Raw genomic sequence first — 23,535 nt, forward strand, 5'->3', positions numbered from 1 at the left:
CACACGCTTCTCCGTTTAGTCTTTCATTAGCGCGAGCGTGGAAAACAACAACAGCGCGTTGTGCTGCTGCGCATCTGCTGCTACACAATAGCCTAGGATCATGATACCAAGGATTCGACAGTGATGTCATCATTATGCAACCCGGAAGTAAAGATAGCAAGGATTCGTCAGTGATGTCAGCCATTTGCGTTGCCACGTTGCCAAAACAACACAAGCACAAAACACAAGAAAATATCAGTGTTGCCACATTTGCGCCAGAAACAAGCAACCACCTTCATGGAAAAAATACAAAACAGCCGAAGGGGTCCGCCATGTTCCACCGGGGTCCCCGGGGGTCCCAACACTCCCAGGGGGTCCGCGAACCACCACCAGGGGGTCCGCGGACCCCCACAATTTTTTCTTTCTTTTTTTCTTTATTTCTTTATTTATTTTTTTACTTTTGGAAATTTTTATCCCACCATTTTGGTACCCCAAAATAAGCGCTCCCTTAGAGCCCTAGAGCCCCATGCGCGGCTAGCGGGCCGGCCGGCCGGACCTCTAGTTGTTACATACAAAACAAAAGATGGTATACTTGTCGAACACAGCGGACAACAATCACAGGTAAAGGAACCAACACCTCCTCCACATTGAGCGGCTTCCTATAACAGCTGATATTGAGCAGTACCTTGCTAATTGTTTAGCCCTCCTTTTGGAGAGGCAGGCCATTTGCAGGCCCTTCAAAACCAACTTGTGCCCTAAAGACTACCAAAGATAAAAAACAAAAGTTTACATCTGTAGCCTAGCTGAGAGATGGTCTGCTCTAGCTGATGATATTTTAGCACTTTGGTTAGGAAGGCTTCCTCTAAGCTGTAATCAAAAGTACAGCCGACCTCCAGAATGAACACCTCTCTATGGTTTTCATTAACAACAATGACATCAGGGTGTTAGCTGAAATGTTAGAGAACACAGAATCATCATTACACAGGTTAAACATGTTATAATGTAGAGAACACAGAATCATCATTACACAGGTTAAACATGTTATAATGTAGAGAACACAGAATCATCATTACACAGGTTAAACATGTTATAATGTTAGAGAACACAGAATCATCGTTACACAGGTTAAACATGTTATAATGTAGAGAACACAGAGTCATCATTACACAGGTTAAACATGTTATAATGTTAGAGAACACAGAGTCATCATTACACAGGTTAAACATGTTATAATGTTAGAGAACACAGAATCATCATTACACAGGCTAAACATGTTATAATGTTAGAGAACACAGAGTCATCATTACACAGGTTAAACATGTTATAATGTTAGAGAACACAGAATCATCATTACACAGGTTAAACATGTTATAATGTTAGAGAACACAGAATCATCATTACACAGGTTAAACATGTTACAGTATAATGTTAGAGAACACAGAATCATCGTTACACAGGTTAAACATGTTATAATGTTGAGAACACAGAATCATCGTTACACAGGTTAAACATGTTATAATGTTAGAGAACACAGAATCATCATTACACAGGTTAAACATGTTATAATGTTAGAGAACACAGAATCATCATTACACAGGTTAAACATGTTATAATGTTAGAGAACACAGAATCATCATTACACAGGCTAAACATGTTATAATGTTAGAGAACACAGAATCATCATTACACAGGTTAAACATGTTATAATGTTAGAGAACACAGAATCATCATTACACAGGTTAAACATGTTATAATGTTAGAGAACACAGAATCATCATTACACAGGTTAAACATGTTATAATGTTAGAGAACACAGAATCATCGTTACACAGGTTAAACATGTTATAATAATGTTAGAGAACACAGAATCATCGTTACACAGGTTAAACATGTTATAATAATGTTAGAGAACACAGAATCATCATTACACAGGTTAAACATGTTATAATAATGTTAGAGAACACAGAATCATCGTTACACAGGTTAAACATGTTATAATAATGTTAGAGAACACAGAATCATCATTACACAGGTTAAACATGTTATAATAATGTTAGAGGACACAGAATCATCATTACACAGGTTAAACATGTTATAATAATGTTAGAGAACACAGAATCATCATTACACAGGTTAAACATGTTATAATAATGTTAGAGTACACAGAATCATCATTACACAGGTTAAACATGTTATAATGTTAGAGAACACAGAATCATCATCATCATCCCTGTGGCCTGAAAGGTGTGAGAACCACTGGACTGACCCCCCCCCCCCCCCCCCCCCTCTCTCCTCCAGGAGAACCAGTCTCTGCTGGGGGTCTCGGCCCCTGAGGGCCCAGAGTGGCGTTGCTACACGGAGCACATAGACCGCATGGTGCTGGTCAGCCTGCAGGGGGCGGTGCGCTGCTCGCTGCAGTACTTTGTGGAGAACACCGGGGGCAGCGTCTCGCCGCTGTTCGAGGTTCAGCTGGTCCTCAACGGCAAGGAGATGACCTTTGACCCCTCGCTGGACCCCAGCCGCGAGGGCAACTTCTACGACAGCGTGGACCACATGGTGACGGCCATCTGCAGCATGGCCTCATACATACCCAGAGTGGCCAAACACAAGCAGCTGGACGACTACCAGGTGAGGGGAAAAAAAGTCAAAATGTTGTCCCAGAGTTTTAAAAAACTAAGTGCTTAGGAAGCGAGATACAGCCTTTTTCAGGTATAAGTTAAACAAGGAGTGAATGGAGCTGCAAATCTTCAGATAATGATATCTTGGGTTCTGAACACGTTTTTTTTTTTTTTTACTATTTTTTTGAAAACACGTCAAACACGTCATTGGCACGTTGCGCCATAGCGGTAAAACACGTTAACTCATTCAGTGCCTGACTTATTTCTGGCAGTTTGGCTCTGAGTGCCAAACTGCCAAAATACATTGTAAAAGAAAAAGCTTAGGAAGCGAGATATAAAGCCTTTTTCAATAAGATGTTAAACAAGAAGTGAATGGAGCAGCACATCTTCAAATCATCATATCTTGGGTTCTGAATATTTTTCAACTCTGAGAGTGTACAAATGGAATGGACCCTTAAGGGTCCATTCCATTTGTACACTCTCAGAGTTACAGCAACATAAGGGTCCATTTGGTTACTGACTATCCAACATTTATCTGGGGACCCCCTGGAACCCACTCAAGGATCCCTGGGGGTCCCCGGACCCCGCTTTGAGAACCATGGACTTAAGTAAAAGTATCGATACTGCAATGTAGAAATACTCTGTTACGAGTAAAAGTCCGGAATTCAAAACGTACTTGAGTAAAAGTACAAAAGTAATGGCATCAAAATATACTTAAAGTACCAAAAGTAAAAGTGCTAAAATGTTTGAAAATATCAGATCTGCATCGCAACGGGTTGGGAGCTTGTAGATCGGCTATTTTCAAGTAGCCTATGTATAGATACATAGGGCTGAAGTGGTTAATGTATGTTTTATAATATAATCATTTATATCTGCACAGTAACTAGTAACTAAAGTTTTCAAATAGTTGTAGAGGAGTAAAAGCACAACATTTTCCTCAGAGATGTAGTGGAGTAGAAGTACCTCAAAATTGTGCTTAAGTTAAGTATAGTACTTGAGTAAATGTACTTAGTTACTTTTCAGTTTCCTAACTTTTTGTGAGGAGTTTTATATGAACATGATAATACTGTAGCTGATTATAATAAACACAACCTTTGTTTCTAAGTCTGACATCAATGAGATGGCTGAGCTGGCAGATCTGTGCCACATCATCCGCTCACGTGCGCGCATCGCCATCGCTAAGGTGAGCGTTGGTTCACTTCCTCCTCTTTGTGCTTCATGATTTATACGTCTGTGTCCAAAACTACAATTATTATAGTTTCAAAACAAACTAGTTTCTGTTTTTTTTAAAGATATTAAACAATGATTTTCCCTGCAATTCTATTTAGTTTGTTTGTTTTGCATTGTTAATTCTACTACATTTTTCAGCCCATGGACCCCTTAGCTGAGAGACAGATGAAGCAGGGACCCCTTAGCTTAGAGAGAGATGAAGCAGGGACCCCTTAGCTGAGAGACAGATGAAGCAGGGACCCCCACTGTTGGATTCATGTTAAACGTGTGTTTTCTGACATTTAATGACTTAAACCCTCAATACTTTGTAAACTTGACCTTTGGCTCTGTGCCGAAAATAGCCGATCTGCGACGCGTTGTGAGCTTGTAGATCGGCATTTTCAACTAACGTTCCACCCAGAATAGGGATGTGAGGGTTCAAGTGGTTCATGTAAAAATATAATAAATAAAATTAAGTCTCTATCACACTGCAGTTTCTCTGAGGATGCATTATCTTCATCCACCCCTAGGGGTCCTGGACCCCCTGTTGAGGAGCCCTGGAAAATATGTTAGTGAGCAATACATTTATTAGGTTGTGATGTTGGTTTTCAGGTGAAAGAATACCAGAGCTCACTGGACAGCTACCGCTATCTCTGGACCGATGACAGGTCAGAACACTTCTGTTCTTCATATTAGTTCTGTTCTGTTTTTATCTATATTGTAAAGAATTTGGGCCTCTTCCTTACTTCCTTCACATGTGTTAACAATGATATTAATGAAGGCTCTGTTCCATTCTGGTCAAACAGAGTAATAAAGGTCTTAAAAGTCCTTAAATTGTAATTTTGTCCACACGTCCTAGACTCTTCTCTCTTCTCTAAAACACTCTGGACAACGCTCCACACGTCCTAGACTCTTCTTACTTCTCTAAAACATCCTGGACAACGCTCCACACGTCCTAGACTCTTCTCTCTTCTCTAAAACACTCTGGACGACGCTCCACACGTCCTAGACTCTTCTCTCTTCTCTAAAACACTATGGACAACGCTCCACACGTCCTAGACTCTTCTCACTTCTCTAAAACATCCTGGACAATGCTCCACACGTCCTAGACTCTTCTCTCTTCTCTAAAACACCCTGAACAACGCTCCACACGTCCTAGACTATTTTCTCTTCTCTTAAACACCCTGGACAACGCTCCACACGTCCTAGACTATTTTCTGTTCTCTAAAACACCCTGGACAACGCTCCACACGTCCTAGACTCTTCTCTCTTCTCTAAAACACCCTGAACAACGCTCCACATGTCCTAGACTATTTTCTCTTCTCTTAAACACCCTGGACAACGCTCCACACGTCCTAGACTATTTTCTGTTCTCTAAAACACCCTGGACAACGCTCCACACGTCCTAGACTATTTTCTCTTCTCTAAAACACCCTGGACAACGCTCCACACGTCCTAGGCTCTTTTCTCTTCTCTAAAACACTCTGGACAACGCTCCACACGTCCTAGACTATTTTCTCTTCTCTAAAACACTCTGGACAACGCTCCACACGTCCTAGACTCTTCTCTCTTCTCTAAAACACTCTGAACAACGCGCCACACGTAGACTCTTCTCTCTTCTCTAAAACACCCTAGACAACGCTCCACACGTCCTAGACTCTTCTCTCTTCTCTAAAACACTCTGAACAACACTCCACACGTCCTAGACTATTCTCTCTTCTCTAAAACACTCTGGACAACACTCCACACGTCCTAGACTCTTCTCTCTTCTCTAAAACACCCTGGACAACGCTCCACACGTCCTAGACTCTTGTCTCTCCTCTAAAACACTGAACAACGCTCCACACGTCCTAGACTCTTGTCTCTCCTCTAAAACACTGGACAACGCTCCACACGTCCTAGACTCTTCTCTCTTCTCTAAAACACTCTGAACAACGCTCCACGCGTCCTAGACTCTTCATGTGATGACCACACACCGCCCACTTCACACTGGGTGTGATTTTTACCTTGTTTATTGTAAGTCACTGTGGATAAAGAGCATCTGATAAATGACATTATAAATGTGTTTTGTTGTGTTGTGTTGTGTGTTAAAGGTCAGAGTTCATGAGACAGTTCCTGCTGTACGGTCATGTTCTGAGTACTGAGGAGGCGGAGCTTTATGCAGACTACGAACTGAAGAAGAACCCGCCCACTCTGGACAACTTCAAAGAACAGGTCTGTCTGTCTGTCTGTCTGTCTGTCTGTCTGTCTGTCTGTCTGTCTGTCTGTTAGTTAAACACTCAAAAGGCTTAATGTTTTCTAGTTTAGGTATGTGTCGGACTCAGCCGATTATGCATTATTTTTGTGAATTAATATGGTTTATGTTTTACTACTTTACTAGGACCCCTATATTAGAACAGACTCAGATTAGCTTTACTTAATTGTATTCAAAGACTTCAAAGACTCTGATGTGTGTAATGAATGTGTCTTATGACTGTAATGTAATGAATGTGTCTTATGACTGTGCTTTGTGTACGACTTGGTTGGTAGTTGTTGGTCTGTACACAGACAGGGGAAGTTGTCTTTCCTACAGACACTATAAATAGGACACTTCTGTTCCCCGCAGAACACACCGCTGATGAAGGCTTGATGCCGAAACGTGTACGTTGTTGTGTTCTCTGCAGCGTACCATGCCTTCTGGATATATATATAAATAAAAGTGCCTTTAAAGGACTGTTCCCTGTGCTGGTATTCTCACTGAGATTTATTGTAAAGTTACTTTTCCAGACCATGCAGCCGGTAAGAAGGTTTAGTATTGTTGAGACGAGTTGGAGTCGTGCTCACACCCTTGATGTGCCTGTCTGTCTCTCTCTCAGATCAACCTGACTGACTCTCTAAACCTGTCTCTCTGTACCTGTCTCTCTCTCAGATCAACCTGTTTGAGTCTCTGTACCTGTCTGACTCTCTGTACCTGTCTCTCTCTCTGTACCTGTCTCTCTCTCAGATCAACCTGTTTGAGTCTCTGTATGGGCGTGTCAGTAAGCTGGAGGAGAGGAGGGTGTTCAGTGGTTGGTTACAGCTGGACGTCAAACCCTTTAAAGTCACTCTGATGAACGTCATCAAGAGATGGAGCTGGATGTTCAAAGAGCATCTACTCAACCACGTTAATGAGAGGTACACACACACACACACACACACACACACACACACACACACACACACACACACACACACATCTACTCAACCACGTTAATGAGAGGTACGCACGCACGCACGCACGCACGCACGCACGCACGCACGCACGCACGCACGCACGCACGCACGCACGCACGCACGCACGCACGCACGCACGCACACACACACACACACACACACACACACACACACACACACACACACACACACACACACACACACAGACACAGACACAGACACAGACACACACACACATACTCAACCACGTTAATGAGAGGTGGACGCACGCACGCATGCATGCATGTGTGCATGGATTATCACAGTGGTTCTCAAACATGTTCATGTTAGGACCCCCAAATCTATACCTATTAGGCCTGGGACCCCCATTTGACCAGATCTTGTCCCAGGGACCCCCATAACGCTGCATTCACACTGAGCACAGAGCAGTTGTTCATAAAGTTAACATAAGTATAACCAAATGCATTTGAAATTAAATAAAAATGTAACTTTTCAGGATTCCAATTCAAAAATAGCAAAACAAATCTGTATTTCAATGTAAAAGTAGCAAAGATAGCAGATCTACAAGCTCAAAACGCATCGCAGCTTGTAGATCTGCTATTTTTGCTACTTTTGTGTGACATAGAATGACAAAGTACGGCATTAATTTACAAAAAACGTTAAAATACAGAGATAGAGTTGTCTGCCCGACAGTATATGTAATGTGTTCCTCTGGAGTGAGTGTGGAAATATAGTGACCCTCTACATCAACATAGTTGCATCACCTCTGCCTTAAACCCTAACCCTTAACCCAACAATGCATGATATTTCATCTTTATATGTTGTCTCCACCAGGCCGAAAGGCATGGCGAGAGAGTATGTTTTACCCCCTGTCCGTCCGTCCGTGTGTCCGTCAGTGTGTGAGCAGCTAATCTCCGGCACCGTTGGCCCGCTCGCTGCGAAACTGTGCACACACACTCCCTGGATGCCAATTCAGAACCTCTGCCCCAAAATGTTCACAAATTTTCATATAGCGCCACCAGGAGGCTGATTTGTGCAAAACCCATTTTTTGACATTACTCCTACAGATTTTATCCAAAGGTCATGCAAATCGGTACACAGTATCTCTATAGTCATGTGATCAACACGGATCTGTCCCATTTCCCATATTCCATCCTGATTGGCTAAGGTTGGCTTCCAGAGTTTGCAGGATTGGTTCATTTTGAACAAAATGCCTCAAATCATCTGCCTGAGGCAATCATGCCTCAGCTTGCAATTTCCGTGAAATTTCACACACGCATTCCCACTAGGCCGAGGAAGAAATGGCACCCTTTTCACATTGGCCTGTTATAGCGCCACCAGGAGGCCACAATAACGTACCTGACCTGGTGGAGACCTGTGATCCGAGGAACACTTTTTCTAGTTTTTATTGTATTTTAATTATATAACGTCTCTCCTCAGCGTTAGAGCAGGGTTAGGGTTAATTATATAACGTCTCTCCTCAGTGTTAGAGCAGGGTTAGGGTTAATTATATAACGTCTCTCCTCAGTGTTAGAGCAGGGTTAGGGTTAATTATATAACGTCTCTCCTCAGTGTTAGAGCAGGGATAGGGTTAATTATATAACGTCTCTCCTCAGTGTTAGAGCAGGGTTAATTATATAACGTCTCTCCTCAGTGTTAGAGCAGGGTTAGGGTTAATTATATAACGTCTCTCCTCAGCGTTAGAGCAGGGTTAGGGTTAATTATATAACGTCTCTCCTCAGTGTTAGAGCAGGGTTAGGGTTAATTATATAACGTCTCTCCTCAGTGTTAGAGCAGGGTTAGGGTTAATTATATAACGTCTCTCCTCAGTGTTAGAGCAGGGTTAGGGTTAATTATATAACGTCTCTCCTCAGTGTTAGAGCAGGGTTAGGGTTAATTATATAACGTCTCTCCTCAGTGTTAGAGCAGGGTTAGGGTTAATTATATAACGTCTCTCCTCAGTGTTAGAGCAGGGTTAGGGTTAATTATATAATGTCTCTCCTCAGTGTTAGAGCAGGGTTAGGGTTAATTATATAACGTCTCTCCTCAGTGTTAGAGCAGGGTTAGGGTTAATTATATAATGTCTCTCCTCAGTGTTAGAGCAGGGTTAGGGTTAATTATATAATGTCTCTCCTCAGTGTTAGAGCAGGGTTAATTATATAACGTCTCTCCTCAGTGTTAGAGCAGGGTTAGGGTTAATTATATAATGTCTCTCCTCAGTGTTAGAGCAGGGTTAATTATATAATGTCTCTCCTCAGTGTTAGAGCAGGGTTAGGGTTAATTATATAATGTCTCTCCTCAGTGTTAGAGCAGGGTTAGGGTTAATTATATAATGTCTCTCCTCAGTGTTAGAGCAGGGTTAGGGTTAATTATATAACGTCTCTCCTCAGTGTTAGAGCAGGGTTAGGGTTAATTATATAATGTCTCTCCTCAGTGTTAGAGCAGGGTTAATTATATAACGTCTCTCCTCAGTGTTAGAGCAGGGTTAGGGTTAATTATATAATGTCTCTCCTCAGTGTTAGAGCAGGGTTAGGGTTAATTATATAACGTCTCTCCTCAGTGTTAGAGCAGGGTTAATTATATAATGTCTCTCCTCAGTGTTAGAGCAGGGTTAATTATATAACGTCTCTCCTCAGTGTTAGAGCAGGGTTAGGGTTAATTATATAATGTCTCTCCTCAGTGTTAGAGCAGGGTTAATTATATAATGTCTCTCCTCAGTGTTAGAGCAGGGTTAGGGTTAATTATATAACGTCTCTCCTCAGTGTTAGAGCAGGGTTAGGGTTAATTATATAACGTCTCTCCTCAGTGTTAGAGCAGGGTTAGGGTTAATTATATAATGTCTCTCCTCAGTGTTAGAGCAGGGTTAGGGTTAATTATATAACGTCTCTCCTCAGTGTTAGAGCAGGGTTAGGGTTAATTATATAATGTCTCTCCTCAGTGTTAGAGCAGGGTTAGGGTTAATTATATAATGTCTCTCCTCAGTGTTAGAGCAGGGTTAGGGTTAATTATATAATGTCTCTCCTCAGTGTTAGAGCAGGGTTAGGGTTAATTATATAACGTCTCTCCTCAGTGTTAGAGCAGGGTTAGGGTTAATTATATAATGTCTCTCCTCAGTGTTAGAGCAGGGTTAGGGTTAATTATATAATGTCTCTCCTCAGTGTTAGAGCAGGGTTAGGGTTAATTATATAACGTCTCTCCTCAGTGTTAGAGCAGGGTTAGGGTTAATTATATAACGTCTCTCCTCAGTGTTAGAGCAGGGTTAGGGTTAATTATATAACGTCTCTCCTCAGTGTTAGAGCAGGGTTAGGGTTAATTATATAACGTCTCTCCTCAGTGTTAGAGCAGGGTTAGGGTTAATTATATAATGTCTCTCCTCAGTGTTAGAGCAGGGTTAGGGTTAATTATATAACGTCTCTCCTCAGCGTTAGAGCAGGGTTAGGGTTAATTATATAACGTCTCTCCTCAGTGTTAGAGCAGGGTTAGGGTTAATTATATAACGTCTCTCCTCAGTGTTAGAGCAGGGTTAGGGTTAATTATATAACGTCTCTCCTCAGTGTTAGAGCAGGGTTAATTATATAATGTCTCTCCTCAGTGTTAGAGCAGGGTTAGGGTTAATTATATAATGTCTCTCCTCAGTGTTAGAGCAGGGTTAATTATATAATGTCTCTCCTCAGTGTTAGAGCAGGGTTAGGGTTAATTATATAATGTCTCTCCTCAGTGTTAGAGCAGGGTTAGGGTTAATTATATAACGTCTCTCCTCAGTGTTAGAGCAGGGTTAGGGTTAATTATATAACGTCTCTCCTCAATGTTAGAGCAGGGTTAGGGTTAATTATATAACGTCTCTCCTCAGTGTTAGAGCAGGTTTAGGGTTAATTATATAACGTCTCTCCTCAGTGTTAGAGCAGGGTTAGGGTTAATTATATAATGTCTCTCCTCAGTGTTAGAGCAGGGTTAGGGTTAATTATATAATGTCTCTCCTCAGTGTTAGAGCAGGGTTAGGGTTAATTATATAACGTCTCTCCTCAGTGTTAGAGCAGGGTTAGGGTTAATTATATAACGTCTCTCCTCAGTGTTAGAGCAGGGTTAGGGTTAATTATATAACGTCTCTCCTCAGTGTTAGAGCAGGGTTAGGGTTAATTATATAACGTCTCTCCTCAGTGTTAGAGCAGGGTTAGGGTTAATTATATAACGTCTCTCCTCAGTGTTAGAGCAGGGTTAGGGTTAATTATATAATGTCTCTCCTCAGCGTTAGAGCAGGGTTAGGGTTAATTATATAACGTCTCTCCTCAGTGTTAGAGCAGGGTTAGGGTTAATTATATAACGTCTCTCCTCAGTGTTAGAGCAGGGTTAGGGTTAATTATATAATGTCTCTCCTCAGTGTTAGAGCAGGGTTAGGGTTAATTATATAACGTCTCTCCTCAGTGTTAGAGCAGGGTTAGGGTTAATTATATAACGTCTCTCCTCAGCGTTAGAGCAGGGTTAGGGTTAATTATATAATGTCTCTCCTCAGCGTTAGAGCAGGGTTAGGGTTAATTATATAATGTCTCTCCTCAGTGTTAGAGCAGGGTTAGGGTTAATTATATAACGTCTCTCCTCAGTGTTAGAGCAGGGTTAGGGTTAATTATATAACGTCTCTCCTCAGTGTTAGAGCAGGGTTAGGGTTAATTATATAACGTCTCTCCTCAGTGTTAGAGCAGGGTTAGGGTTAATTATATAACGTCTCTCCTCAGTGTTAGAGCAGGGTTAGGGTTAATTATATAACGTCTCTCCTCAGTGTTAGAGCAGGGTTAGGGTTAATTATATAACGTCTCTCCTCAGTGTTAGAGCAGGGTTAGGGTTAATTATATAACGTCTCTCCTCAGTGTTAGAGCAGGGTTAGGGTTAATTATATAACGTCTCTCCTCAGTGTTAGAGCAGGGTTAATTATATAACGTCTCTCCTCAGTGTTAGAGCAGGGTTAGGGTTAATTATATAACGTCTCTCCTCAGTGTTAGAGCAGGGTTAGGGTTAATTATATAATGTCTCTCCTCAGTGTTAGAGCAGGGTTAGGGTTAATTATATAACGTCTCTCCTCAGTGTTAGAGCAGGGTTAGGGTTAATTATATAACGTCTCTCCTCAGTGTTAGAGCAGGGTTAGGGTTAATTATATAACGTCTCTCCTCAGTGTTAGAGCAGGGTTAGGGTTAATTATATAATGTCTCTCCTCAGTGTTAGAGCAGGGTTAGGGTTAATTATATAATGTCTCTCCTCAGTGTTAGAGCAGGGTTAGGGTTAATTATATAATGTCTCTCCTCAGCGTTAGAGCAGGGTTAGGGTTAATTATATAATGTCTCTCCTCAGTGTTAGAGCAGGGTTAGGGTTAACCCATTGAGACCTGGAACTGTCTCATTTTTAGATTTGAGCTAAAAAGCATTATTTTACACCTTGGGCTATTCAAAAATAGCAGATCTACAAGCTCATAGCTTGAGCTTGTAGATCTGCTATTTTTGAAAAATCGTGAAAATGTGTGTAAATCTTTGAATATATATATTTTTTAAAGAGAACATTTTTAACTCAAATCTTTGCTTCTGGGGGGGTCCCTGGAACAACATATTTTGATGGGGGTCCGCGGCCAAATACATATAATTTTGGGGGTCCTTGACATGAAAAAGATTGAGCACCACTGACATAGAAACATATGTTTATCAGAAAACTGTTGAGATTTAGGAGACATGTAGAATCGGCTTCACGTCTCAATGGGTTAATTATAATAACGTCTCTCCTCAGCGTTCGGGACCTGGCAGCGTTCGTGCAGGGGGCCATGCAGGGCCTGTCCGTCCCCGTGGGGGACGGGGACTACGCCGGGCTGGTGGACATCATGGGACACCTGATGTCCATCAGGGACAGACAGGTGAGCGAGGAGCAGCACTTCAGACCTCTGAAACACACGGCTGAGCTTCTGAAGACCTACGGACAGCAGCTCCCTGAGAGTGTTTACACACAGCTGGAGGTGTGTGCTCAGACACGCACGCACGCACGCACGCACGCACGCACGCACGCACGCACGCACGCACGCACGCACGCACGCACGAACACATACACACACGAACACACACGAACACACACGAACACACGAACACACGAACACACGAACACACGAACACACACACACACACACGAACACACGAACACACGAACACACACACACGAACACACGAACACACACACACGAACACACACACACACACACGAACACACGAACACACGAACACACACACACACACACACACACACACACACACACACACACACACACACACACACACACACGAACAAACACGAACAAACACAAACACATGTATCACGGTCCAAACCTTGCTGCAGCGTGTGATTACAGACAGGAGATCATCATTTGAACGGGTTCTACACAGAAGCGTCTATTATAACCATGTTATAAAAACAGGCCCGCAGCCTTCAGGGAGTTTGGTCTAAGTCTGGTCACCATCCGTAGGCCCCTTAATAACTTAACCTCCTCCCATCAGTCCAGTCCCTGACTTAAGACAAACTATGGGCTTTGGGAATATCACAGTTATAAGAAGGGCAGAGGGCAGAGGCCACGCCCCCTTAACCTACTGACCTGCTTCAAAAGAAATGTCAATTTGACCACCAACCGTTCAGTTCCCTCTTACACTGTCACTCTTACACTGTCACTGTACCAGCTATCACAATCAAAAGACTCTCATGAAGAAACCTGTAGAAATGTGTCATACTGCCCTCTACAGGAACTACCTGAGAAGTACAAGACGCTGAGGAAGATCGCCTTCACCGTCAAACATGAAGTGGCTCCTCTGCAATCCAACGAAGTGTCCGTCATACGCAGGAAGTGTGTCCGCTTTGAGGTGTGTATACACAACTAGACTGAACTTACAGATCTATTTGAGGTGTGTATACACAACCAGACTGAACTTACAGATCTATTTTATACACAACTAGACTGAACTTACAGATCTATTTGAGGTGTGTATACACAACTAGACTGAACTTACAGATCTATTTGAGTTGTGTATACACAACTAGACTGAACTTACAGATCTATTTGAGGTGTGTATACACAACTAGACTGAACTTACAGATCTATTTGAGGTGTGTATACACAAGTAGACTGAACTTACAGATCTATTTTATACACAACCAGACTGAACTTACAGATCTATTTGAGGTGTGTATACACAACCAGACTGAACTTACAGATCTATTTTATACACAACTAGACTGAACTTACAGATCTATTTGAGGTGTGTATACACAACTAGACTGAACTTACAGATCTATTTTATACACAACCAGACTGAACTTACAGATCTATTTGAGGTGTGTATACACAACCAGACTGAACTTACAGATCTATTTGAGGTGTGTATACACAACTAGACTGAACTTACAGATCTATTTGAGGTGTGTATACACAACTAGACTGAACTTACAGATCTATTTGAGGTGTGTATACACAACTAGACTGAACTTACAGATCTATTTGAGGTGTGTATACACAACTAGACTGAACTTACAGATCTATTTGAGGTGTGTATACACAAGTAGACTGAACTTACAGATCTATTTTATACACAACCAGACTGAACTTACAGATCTATTTGAGGTGTGTATACACAACCAGACTGAACTTACAGATCTATTTTATACACAACTAGACTGAACTTACAGATCTATTTGAGGTGTGTATACACAACTAGACTGAACTTACAGATCTATTTTATACACAACCAGACTGAACTTACAGATCTATTTGAGGTGTGTATACACAACCAGACTGAACTTACAGATCTATTTGAGGTGTGTATACACAACCAGACTGAACTTACAGATCTATTTGAGGTGTGTATACACAACCAGACTGAACTTATAGATCTATTTGAGGTGTGTATACACAACTAGACTGTAACTTACAGATCTATTTTCAAATCAAGAAGAAGCAGATACAAGGCTCCTGTAATGGTTCTCTGTTTAGCCTTTCAGAAACACTTCCCTTGTCCTATCTAAGCGTGCTACACAAAACCACACATGGTTTGTGGACATACATTAATATAGGTTATGATATACTTATTATTATACATTATTATATACTTATTATTATATATTATTATACACTTATTATTATAGGTTATTATATGCTTATCTTATCTTACTACTATATAATTGACAAAGGCTCCGAAAGTTTGTCCGGGATTCGCAAGCACAGGATCACTCCACATGCCTCCAAGACCTGTCACAGACTGTTGATCAGAGCTATGGCTGTGTTTTAGACATCTTACCTCACCTCCATCAGTGATCACACTCTATGTTTTAGACATCTTACCTCACCTCCATCAGTGATCACACTCTATGTTTTAGACATCTTACCTCACCTCCATCAGTGATCACACTCTATGTTTCACCTCCATCAGTGATCACACTCTATGTTTTAGACATCTTACCTCACCTCCATCAGTGATCACACTCCATGTTTCACCTCCATCAGTGATCACACTCTATGTTTTAGGCATCTTACCTCACCTCCATCAGTGATCAGACTCTATGTTTTAGACATCTTACCTCACCTCCATCAGTGATCAGACTCTATGTTTTAGACATCTTACCTCACCTCCATCAGTGATCACACTCTATGTTTCACCTCCATCAGTGATCAGACTCTATGTTTTAGACATCTTACCTCACCTCCATCAGTGATCACACTCTATTCACCTCCATCAGTGATCAGACTCTATGTTTTAGACATCTTACCTCACCTCCATCAGTGATCAGACTCTATGTTTTAGACATCTTACCTCACCTCCATCAGTGATCACACTCTATGTTTCACCTCCATCAGTGATCAGACTCTATGTTTTAGACATCTTACCTCACCTCCATCAGTGATCACACTCTATTCACCTCCATCAGTGATCAGACTCTATGTTTTAGACATCTTACCTCACCTCCATCAGTGATCAGACTCTATGTTTTAGACATCTTACCTCACCTCCATCAGTGATCACACTCTATGTTTTAGACATCTTACCCCACCTCCATCAGTGATCAGACTCTAAGTTTTAGACATCTTACCCCACCTCCATCAGTGATCAGACTCTATGTTTTAGACATCTTACCCCACCTCCATCAGTGATCAGACTCTATGTTTTAGACATCTTACCTCACCTCCATCAGTGATCACACTCTATGTTTTAGACATCTTACCTCACCTCCATCAGTGATCAGACTCTATGTTTCACCTCCATCAGTGATCACACTCTTGGCTTGATTGATTTTGCGATTTGACCATCAGACCCTCAGCCTGATCTGGCAGGGCTTCGCATGACGTTTATGCCGGACTTTTGGGGTTTTCCAGTTGTCTATGCACGGAATGACACTCTGTGCAATGTGTACTAAGTTGTGTGAGAACGGCTTGTGTGTTGGGAGAGGAAACCGGATTGGAATTGTTCAAAGAGGTTATTGGTTATTCACATGATGATCTGAGACACACATGTTTGAGCTGAAGAGATGAGGATGTGAACTACAGCTTGAACTCTTTCTAAAGGTGAATTGTTAGATATATGGATAGTTTGACGAGGATCTTCTGCTCATCCTAAAGGAGAATTAACCCTTTCTCTCCTTCAGGTCAAGCAGCATGAGTTCAGGGAGACGTTCCGTACTGACGACATCTTTATCTTCAACTTGAAGGATCCCTACAGAATGCTGGATAAGGTGAGGAGGTGAGGAGGTGAGGAGCTGATAACTCAGACCAGCTGTGGCTCCATTCAGGATGTAACTGTTATTAAATGTAATGCAGTAAACCAGCTGCTACTGTAAAGAGCACGAGCCATTAGGTGAGTCAATATATGAAAAGAAAATCACTTAAAAAATATACAAAAGGTTGTTGAATGGATTCTGGTAGTATTGACTACCAGAATAAACAACACAAAGACTCTAGGAAAATCTATGTCCTGGAAAGGGGTTCTTTTCAAGATGGCGTCCAAAATGGCTGCCTGGAGCTTAAAATGGCTGTAGGCCTATCCCAATTGTATCTCAATTGTATCTCAATTGTATCTCAATACAAAAAGGAAAACATTTTTTCCCAATTGATTCTGGTACCTCTGGACATGTTTATTTAAGGCTATAGTTCACCCCCAAAAGAACTATGTATTAGTCACCCCATGGAGACTTGAATTCATGGATATCTTTTAGTTTTTGTCTCATTCCTAAGACAATAATAGAAGCATTTATAACATAATAATAATAACAATAATAATAATAAGTTTACAGTCTAACAGGACAGTAGCCATCATAGAAGCATTTATAACATTATAATAATAATATGTTTACAGTCTAACAGGACAGTAGCCATCATAGAAGCATTTATAACATAATAATAATAATAATAATATTTTTACAGTCTAACAGGACAGTAGCCATCATAGAAGCATTTATAACATTATAATAATAATATGTTTACAGTCTAACAGGACAGTAGCCATCATAGAAGCATTTATAACATTATAATAATAATATGTTTACAGTCTAACAGGACAGTAGCCATCATAGAAGCATTTATAACATTATAATAATAATATGTTTAAGTCTAACAGGACAGTAGCCATCATAGAAGCATTTATAACATTATAATAATAATAATAATAATAATAATATGTTTACAGTCTAACAGGACAGTAGCCATCATAGAAGCATTTATAACATTATAATAATAATAATAATATGTTTACAGTCTAACAGGACAGTAGCCACCATAGAAGCATTTATAACATTATAATAATAATAATATGTTTACAGTCTAACAGGACAGTAGCCATCATAGAAGCATTTATAACATTATAATAATAATAATAATATGTTTACAGTCTAACAGGACAGTAGCCACCATAGAAGCATTTATAACATTATAATAATAATAATAATAATAACTAGAAAAAGTGCTCCTCGGAGCACAACTCTCCGCTGTTGGGAATGTTGGGAATGTTCTATCTGTATAAGTGTCCTATCCGTCCTGTCTGTATAAGTGTCCTATCCCTCCTGTCTGTATAAGTGTCCTATCCCTCCTGTCTGTATAAGTGTCCTATCCGTCCTGTCTATGTAAGTGTCCTATCCGTCCTGTCTGTGTAAGTGTCCTATCCGTCCTGTCTGTGTAAGTGTCCTATCCAATTGTTACAGTATCCGCCATTTCTCAACCATTTCGTGATTGTTCCTGTCTTACCTCACTCTTACCAGACTTGTGTTGGGAATGTTGGGAATGTTCTAATTCTTATGTTCTAACTGTCCTATCCATCCTGTCTGTATAAGTGTCCGATCCGTCCTGTCTGTATAAGTGTCCTATCCGTCTGTATAAGTGTCCTATCCGTCTTGTCCCTCCTGTCTGTGTAAGTGTCCTATCCCTCCTGTCTGTATAAGTGTCCTATCTGTCCTGTCTGTATACTGTAAGTGTCCTATCCGTCCTGTCTGTATACTGTAAGTGTCCTATCCGTCCTGTCTGTGTAAGTGTCATATCCCTCCTGTCTATGTAAGTGTCCTATCCGTCCTGTCTGTGTAAGTCACCAAGTGACTAAGTGTCCTATCCGTCTGTGTAAGTATCATATCCCTCCTGTCTATATAAGTGTCCTATCTGTCCTATCTGCCAATTATGTATCAGCCATGCAGCCATTTCGTGATGGTTCCTGTCTTACCTCATTTGACAGTGGCAAAGACACTGTCAAAGTGATGCCATGTATTTATACAGTATTTCACCGTATTGTCACGTGTCACGTGAGGCTTGACCAATCGGTGTGTCATATTTAGAAAGTGAAAACAATACTCTCCTGCGGAGAGTAATAATAATAATATGTTTACAGTCTAACAGGACAGTAGCCATCATAGAAGCATTTATAACATTATAATAATAATAATATGTTTACAGTCTAACAGGACAGTAGCCACCATAGAAGCAGAGATGTTGAAGCTCCAGGAAACAGCCGACCTGTTTGAGGTCAGCTTCCCCGACTACAAGCAGCTGAGACAGTGTCGCTCTGACATCATCCTGGTCAAAGCTGTGTGGGACATGGTCATCTTTGTACAGGTACTGTACCTATGACATCACACTGTACCTATGACATCACACTGTACCTATGACGTCACACTGTACCTATGACATCATACTGTACCTATGACATCACACTGTACCTATGACATCATACTTACATATGACATCATACTGTACCTATGACATCACACTGTACCTATGATGTCACACTGTACCTATGACATCTAGGAGGACATACCGGGAGGACAAAAGGAATGTGGTTTAGACACGAGGACATACCGGGAGGACAAAAGGAATGTAGTTTAGACAGGAGGACATACCGGGAGGACTAAAGGAATGTGGTTTAGACAGGAGGACATACCGGGAGGACTAAAGGAATGTGGTTTAGACAGGAGGACATACCGGGAGGACTAAAGGAATGTGGTGTAGACAGGAGGATAGAGGTGTAGAATTATACTAGGATGTCTTTTATTCTGGGTAGAGGTACATTTGCATGCCATGGACATACAAATATTACCAGACACCGAGCTATAGCCCTAAATGTATACTACTAGTGCTGTGGTCCTCAAAGTGGGATGAGAGACCTTCAGGGTTGCTTGAAGGTGGTCCAAATGGACCCTTACAGGTCTGTAACTCTAAGAATGTACACAAATGGAACCCTTATTGGTCCATTTGGGTCTCGACCAGTTATGGGGGTCCTTGAAAATAGACTCCTAATTGATGACAGCTGGTCTGAGCTTCAGGCTGTGTGTCCAACATATTTCCTCCTATAATAATAATGATAATAATAATAATAATATCATTCCTCCTCTCATCTCATACAGACCAGCATAGAAGAATGGACCAAGACCCAGTGGAAGGAGATCAACGTGGAACAGATGGACATGGAACTCAGACGATTCGCTAAAGTAACCAAACGAAACCTACAAACAACACATTTCAAAACACACTCACTATGAGTCATCTGATTTTCATCAGTTACAATAAACACATAAACTGTTTTTGATTATCTGGCAGGGTTCATTTAGATGTAGTTGTTTGTATACATTTCTATTCAGTTTTATTTTAGTCATCTGAAATGTTTTAGGTTCAGTCGTCTAAATCTACAGTTGATTTAGTCGACTAAAACGTATTTTAGCGAGCCTTGGTGGCGTAAGGCCTGATTGAGACTAAGCTGTGTGCCGAAAATAGCCGATCTACAAGCTCACAAGGCGTGTGAGATTGCAGATCGGCTATTTTCAGAGCGCGACACCCACGCACAGCCTAGAACACGTCGCAATGTGACGTGTTGTGAGCTTGTAGATCTGTTATTTTCACTAGTTTGGGGTCCCGGGGGAGACATCACAATTCTCTTTTGGGTCTCGACCAGAAAAGTTTGGGAACCGACTTGATCGACTAAACTAACCGCTAGTCCATCCTAGTTTTATCATGACATGAACCCTGTTCTGTGGTTGTTGTAGGAGATGAAGATGTTCTGTGGTTGTTGTAGGAGATGTAGATGTTCTGTGGTTGTTGTAGGAGATGTAGACTCTGTTCTGTGGTTGTTGTAGGAGATGAAGATGTTCTGTGGTTGTTGTAGGAGATGTAGACTCTGTTCTGTGGTTGTTGTAGGAGATGAAGACCCTGTTCTGTGGTTGTTGTAGGAGATGAATACTCTGTTCTGTGGTTGTTGTAGGAGATGAAGACCCTGTTCTGTGGTTGTTGTAGGAGATGAAGACTCTGTTCTGTGGTTGTTGTAGGAGATGAAGACTCTGTTCTGTGGTTGTTGTAGGAGATGTAGACCCTGTTCTGTGGTTGTTGTAGGAGATGAAGACCCTGTTCTGTGGTTGTTGTAGGAGATGAAGACTCTGTTCTGTGGTTGTTGTAGGAGATGAAGATGTTCTGTGGTTGTTGTAGGAGATGAAGATGTTCTGTGGTTGTTGTAGGAGATGTAGACCCTGTTCTGTGGTTGTTGTAGGAGATGAAGATGTTCTGTTGTTGTTGTAGGAGATGAAGACCTTGTTCTGTGGTTGTTGTAGGAGATGAAGACCCTGTTCTGTGGTTGTTGTAGGAGATGAAGACCTTGTTCTGTGGTTGTTGTAGGAGATGAAGACCCTGTTCTGTGGTTGTTGTAGGAGATGTAGACCCTGTTCTGTGGTTGTTGTAGGAGATGAAGACCTTGTTCTGTGGTTGTTGTAGGAGATGAAGACTCTGTTCTGTGGTTGTTGTAGGAGATGAAGATGTTCTGTGGTTGTTGTAGGAGATGAAGATGTTCTGTGGTTGTTGTAGGAGATGTAGACCCTGTTTTGTGGTTGTTGTAGGAGATGAAGATGTTCTGTGGTTTGTTGTAGGAGATGTAGACCCTGTTCTGTGGTTGTTGTAGGAGATGAAGATGTTCTGTGGTTGTTGTAGGAGATGTAGACCCTGTTCTGTGGTTGTTGTAGGAGATGAAGATGTTCTGTGGTTGTTGTAGGAGATGTAGACCCTGTTCTGTGGTTGTTGTAGGAGATGTAGACCCTGTTCTGTGGTTGTTGTAGGAGATGAAGATGTTCTGTGGTTGTTGTAGGAGATGAAGACTCTGTTCTGTGGTTGTTGTAGGAGATGAAGACCCTGTTCTGTGGTTGTTGTAGGAGATGTAGACCCTGTTCTGTGGTTGTTGTAGGAGATGAAGACCCTGTTCTGTGGTTGTTGTAGGAGATGAAGACCCTGTTCTGTGGTTGTTGTAGGAGATGAAGACCCTGGACAAGGAGGTGCGTGTGTGGAACGTCTACCTGGGTCTGGAAGCCACGGTGAAGAACCTGCTGACCTCGCTGAGAGCCATCAATGAGCTGCAGAACTCTGCTGTTAGAGAGAGACACTGGAGACAGCTCATGAACACCACCGGGGTAAAACATGTCCTTATATACCTTACCTATAGAATAAAATACCTCACCTTAATGTAAAACATATCCTTATATACCTTATACTATATATATATATATATATATATATATATATATATATATATATATATATATATATATATATATATATATATATATATATATATCTCTGCTGTCAGAGAGAGACACTGGACACTTAGACAAAAACAAATACATATCTATGAATTCAAGTCTCCATGTGGTGACGATAGGAAAAGGTCATTTTGGGGGTGAACTATCCCTTTAATGTGGTTGGACTCATCATAGCTCCTGTCCTTTCCCTCCAGGTGAGGTTTGTGATGGGCGACAGCACCACCTTGGGGGATCTGCTGGAACTACAGCTGCACCGTGTGGAGGACGAGGTCAAAAACATTGTGGACAAGGCTGTGAAAGAGATGGGTATAGAGAAGGTAATGACCTTACTACTACTACTACTACTACTACTGTACTTCTGTACTACTACTACTGTGAAAGAGATGGGTATAGAGAAGGTATTACATATAATACTACTACTATACTACTATACTACTGTGAAAGAGATGGGCATAGAGAAGGTATTACCTATAATACTACTACTATACTACTATACTACTGTGAAAGAGATGGGCATAGAGAAGGTATTACCTATAATACTACTATTATACTGTACTTCTGTACTACTACTACTACAGTGAAAGAGATGGGTATAGAGAAGGTAATGACCTTACTACTACTACTACTACTACTACTACTACTACTACTACTACTACTACTACTACTACTGTACTTCTGTACTACTACTACTGTGAAAGAGATGGGTATAGAGAAGGTATTACATATAATACTACTACTATACTACTATACTACTGTGAAAGAGATGGGCATAGAGAAGGTATTACCTATAATACTACTACTATACTGTACTTCTGTACTACTACTACTACAGTGAAAGAGATGGGTATAGAGAAGGTATTACATATAATACTACTACTACTATACTACTATACTACTGTGAAAGAGATGGGCATAGAGAAGGTATTACATATAATACTACTACTATACTGCTATACTACTGTGAAAGAGATGGGCATAGAGAAGGTATTACCTATAATACTACTACTATACTACTATACTACTGTGAAAGAGATGGGCATAGAGAAGGTATTACATATAATACTACTACTATACTGCTATACTACTGTGAAAGAGATGGGCATAGAGAAGGTATTACCTATAATACTACTACTATACTGTACTTCTGTACTACTACTACTACTACAGTGAAAGAGATGGGTATAGAGAAGGTAATACATATAATACTACTACTACTATACTACTGTGAAAGAGATGGGCATAGAGAAGGTAATGACCTTACTACTACTACTACTACTACTACTACTACTACTACTACTGTACTTCTGTACTACTACTACAGTGAAAGAGATGGGCATAGAGAAGGTAATGACCTTACTACTACTACTACTACTACTACTACTACTACTACTACTACTGTACTTCTGTACTACTACTACAGTGAAAGAGATGGGTATAGAGAAGGTAATGACCTTACTACTACTACTACTACTACTACTACTAC

General features: G+C 41.0%; 1 protein-coding gene across 1 annotated transcript in view; it reads left to right on the forward strand.

Annotated features, from left to right (window-relative positions):
• dnah9l (dynein, axonemal, heavy polypeptide 9 like) overlaps positions 1-23,535 on the forward strand; it is a gene marked incomplete at both ends in the record, with an annotated part of 207,600 nt that overhangs the window by 29,539 nt on the left and 154,526 nt on the right. The window contains 12 exons of the mRNA XM_084057033.1: positions 2,278-2,607; positions 3,703-3,780; positions 4,419-4,474; positions 5,900-6,020; positions 6,790-6,959; positions 12,765-12,987; positions 13,760-13,876; positions 16,650-16,736; positions 18,937-19,095; positions 19,884-19,967; positions 21,765-21,923; positions 22,247-22,369. Coding sequence (XP_083913159.1) covers positions 2,278-2,607; positions 3,703-3,780; positions 4,419-4,474; positions 5,900-6,020; positions 6,790-6,959; positions 12,765-12,987; positions 13,760-13,876; positions 16,650-16,736; positions 18,937-19,095; positions 19,884-19,967; positions 21,765-21,923; positions 22,247-22,369 — 1,707 coding nt within the window. The remainder of the gene's footprint in view (positions 1-2,277; positions 2,608-3,702; positions 3,781-4,418; positions 4,475-5,899; positions 6,021-6,789; positions 6,960-12,764; positions 12,988-13,759; positions 13,877-16,649; positions 16,737-18,936; positions 19,096-19,883; positions 19,968-21,764; positions 21,924-22,246; positions 22,370-23,535) is intronic.

This window comes from Gymnoscopelus microlampas (assembly GCF_963454915.1).
Source record: "Gymnoscopelus microlampas genome assembly, chromosome: 5".
Taxonomy (NCBI): domain Eukaryota; kingdom Metazoa; phylum Chordata; class Actinopteri; order Myctophiformes; family Myctophidae; genus Gymnoscopelus; species Gymnoscopelus microlampas.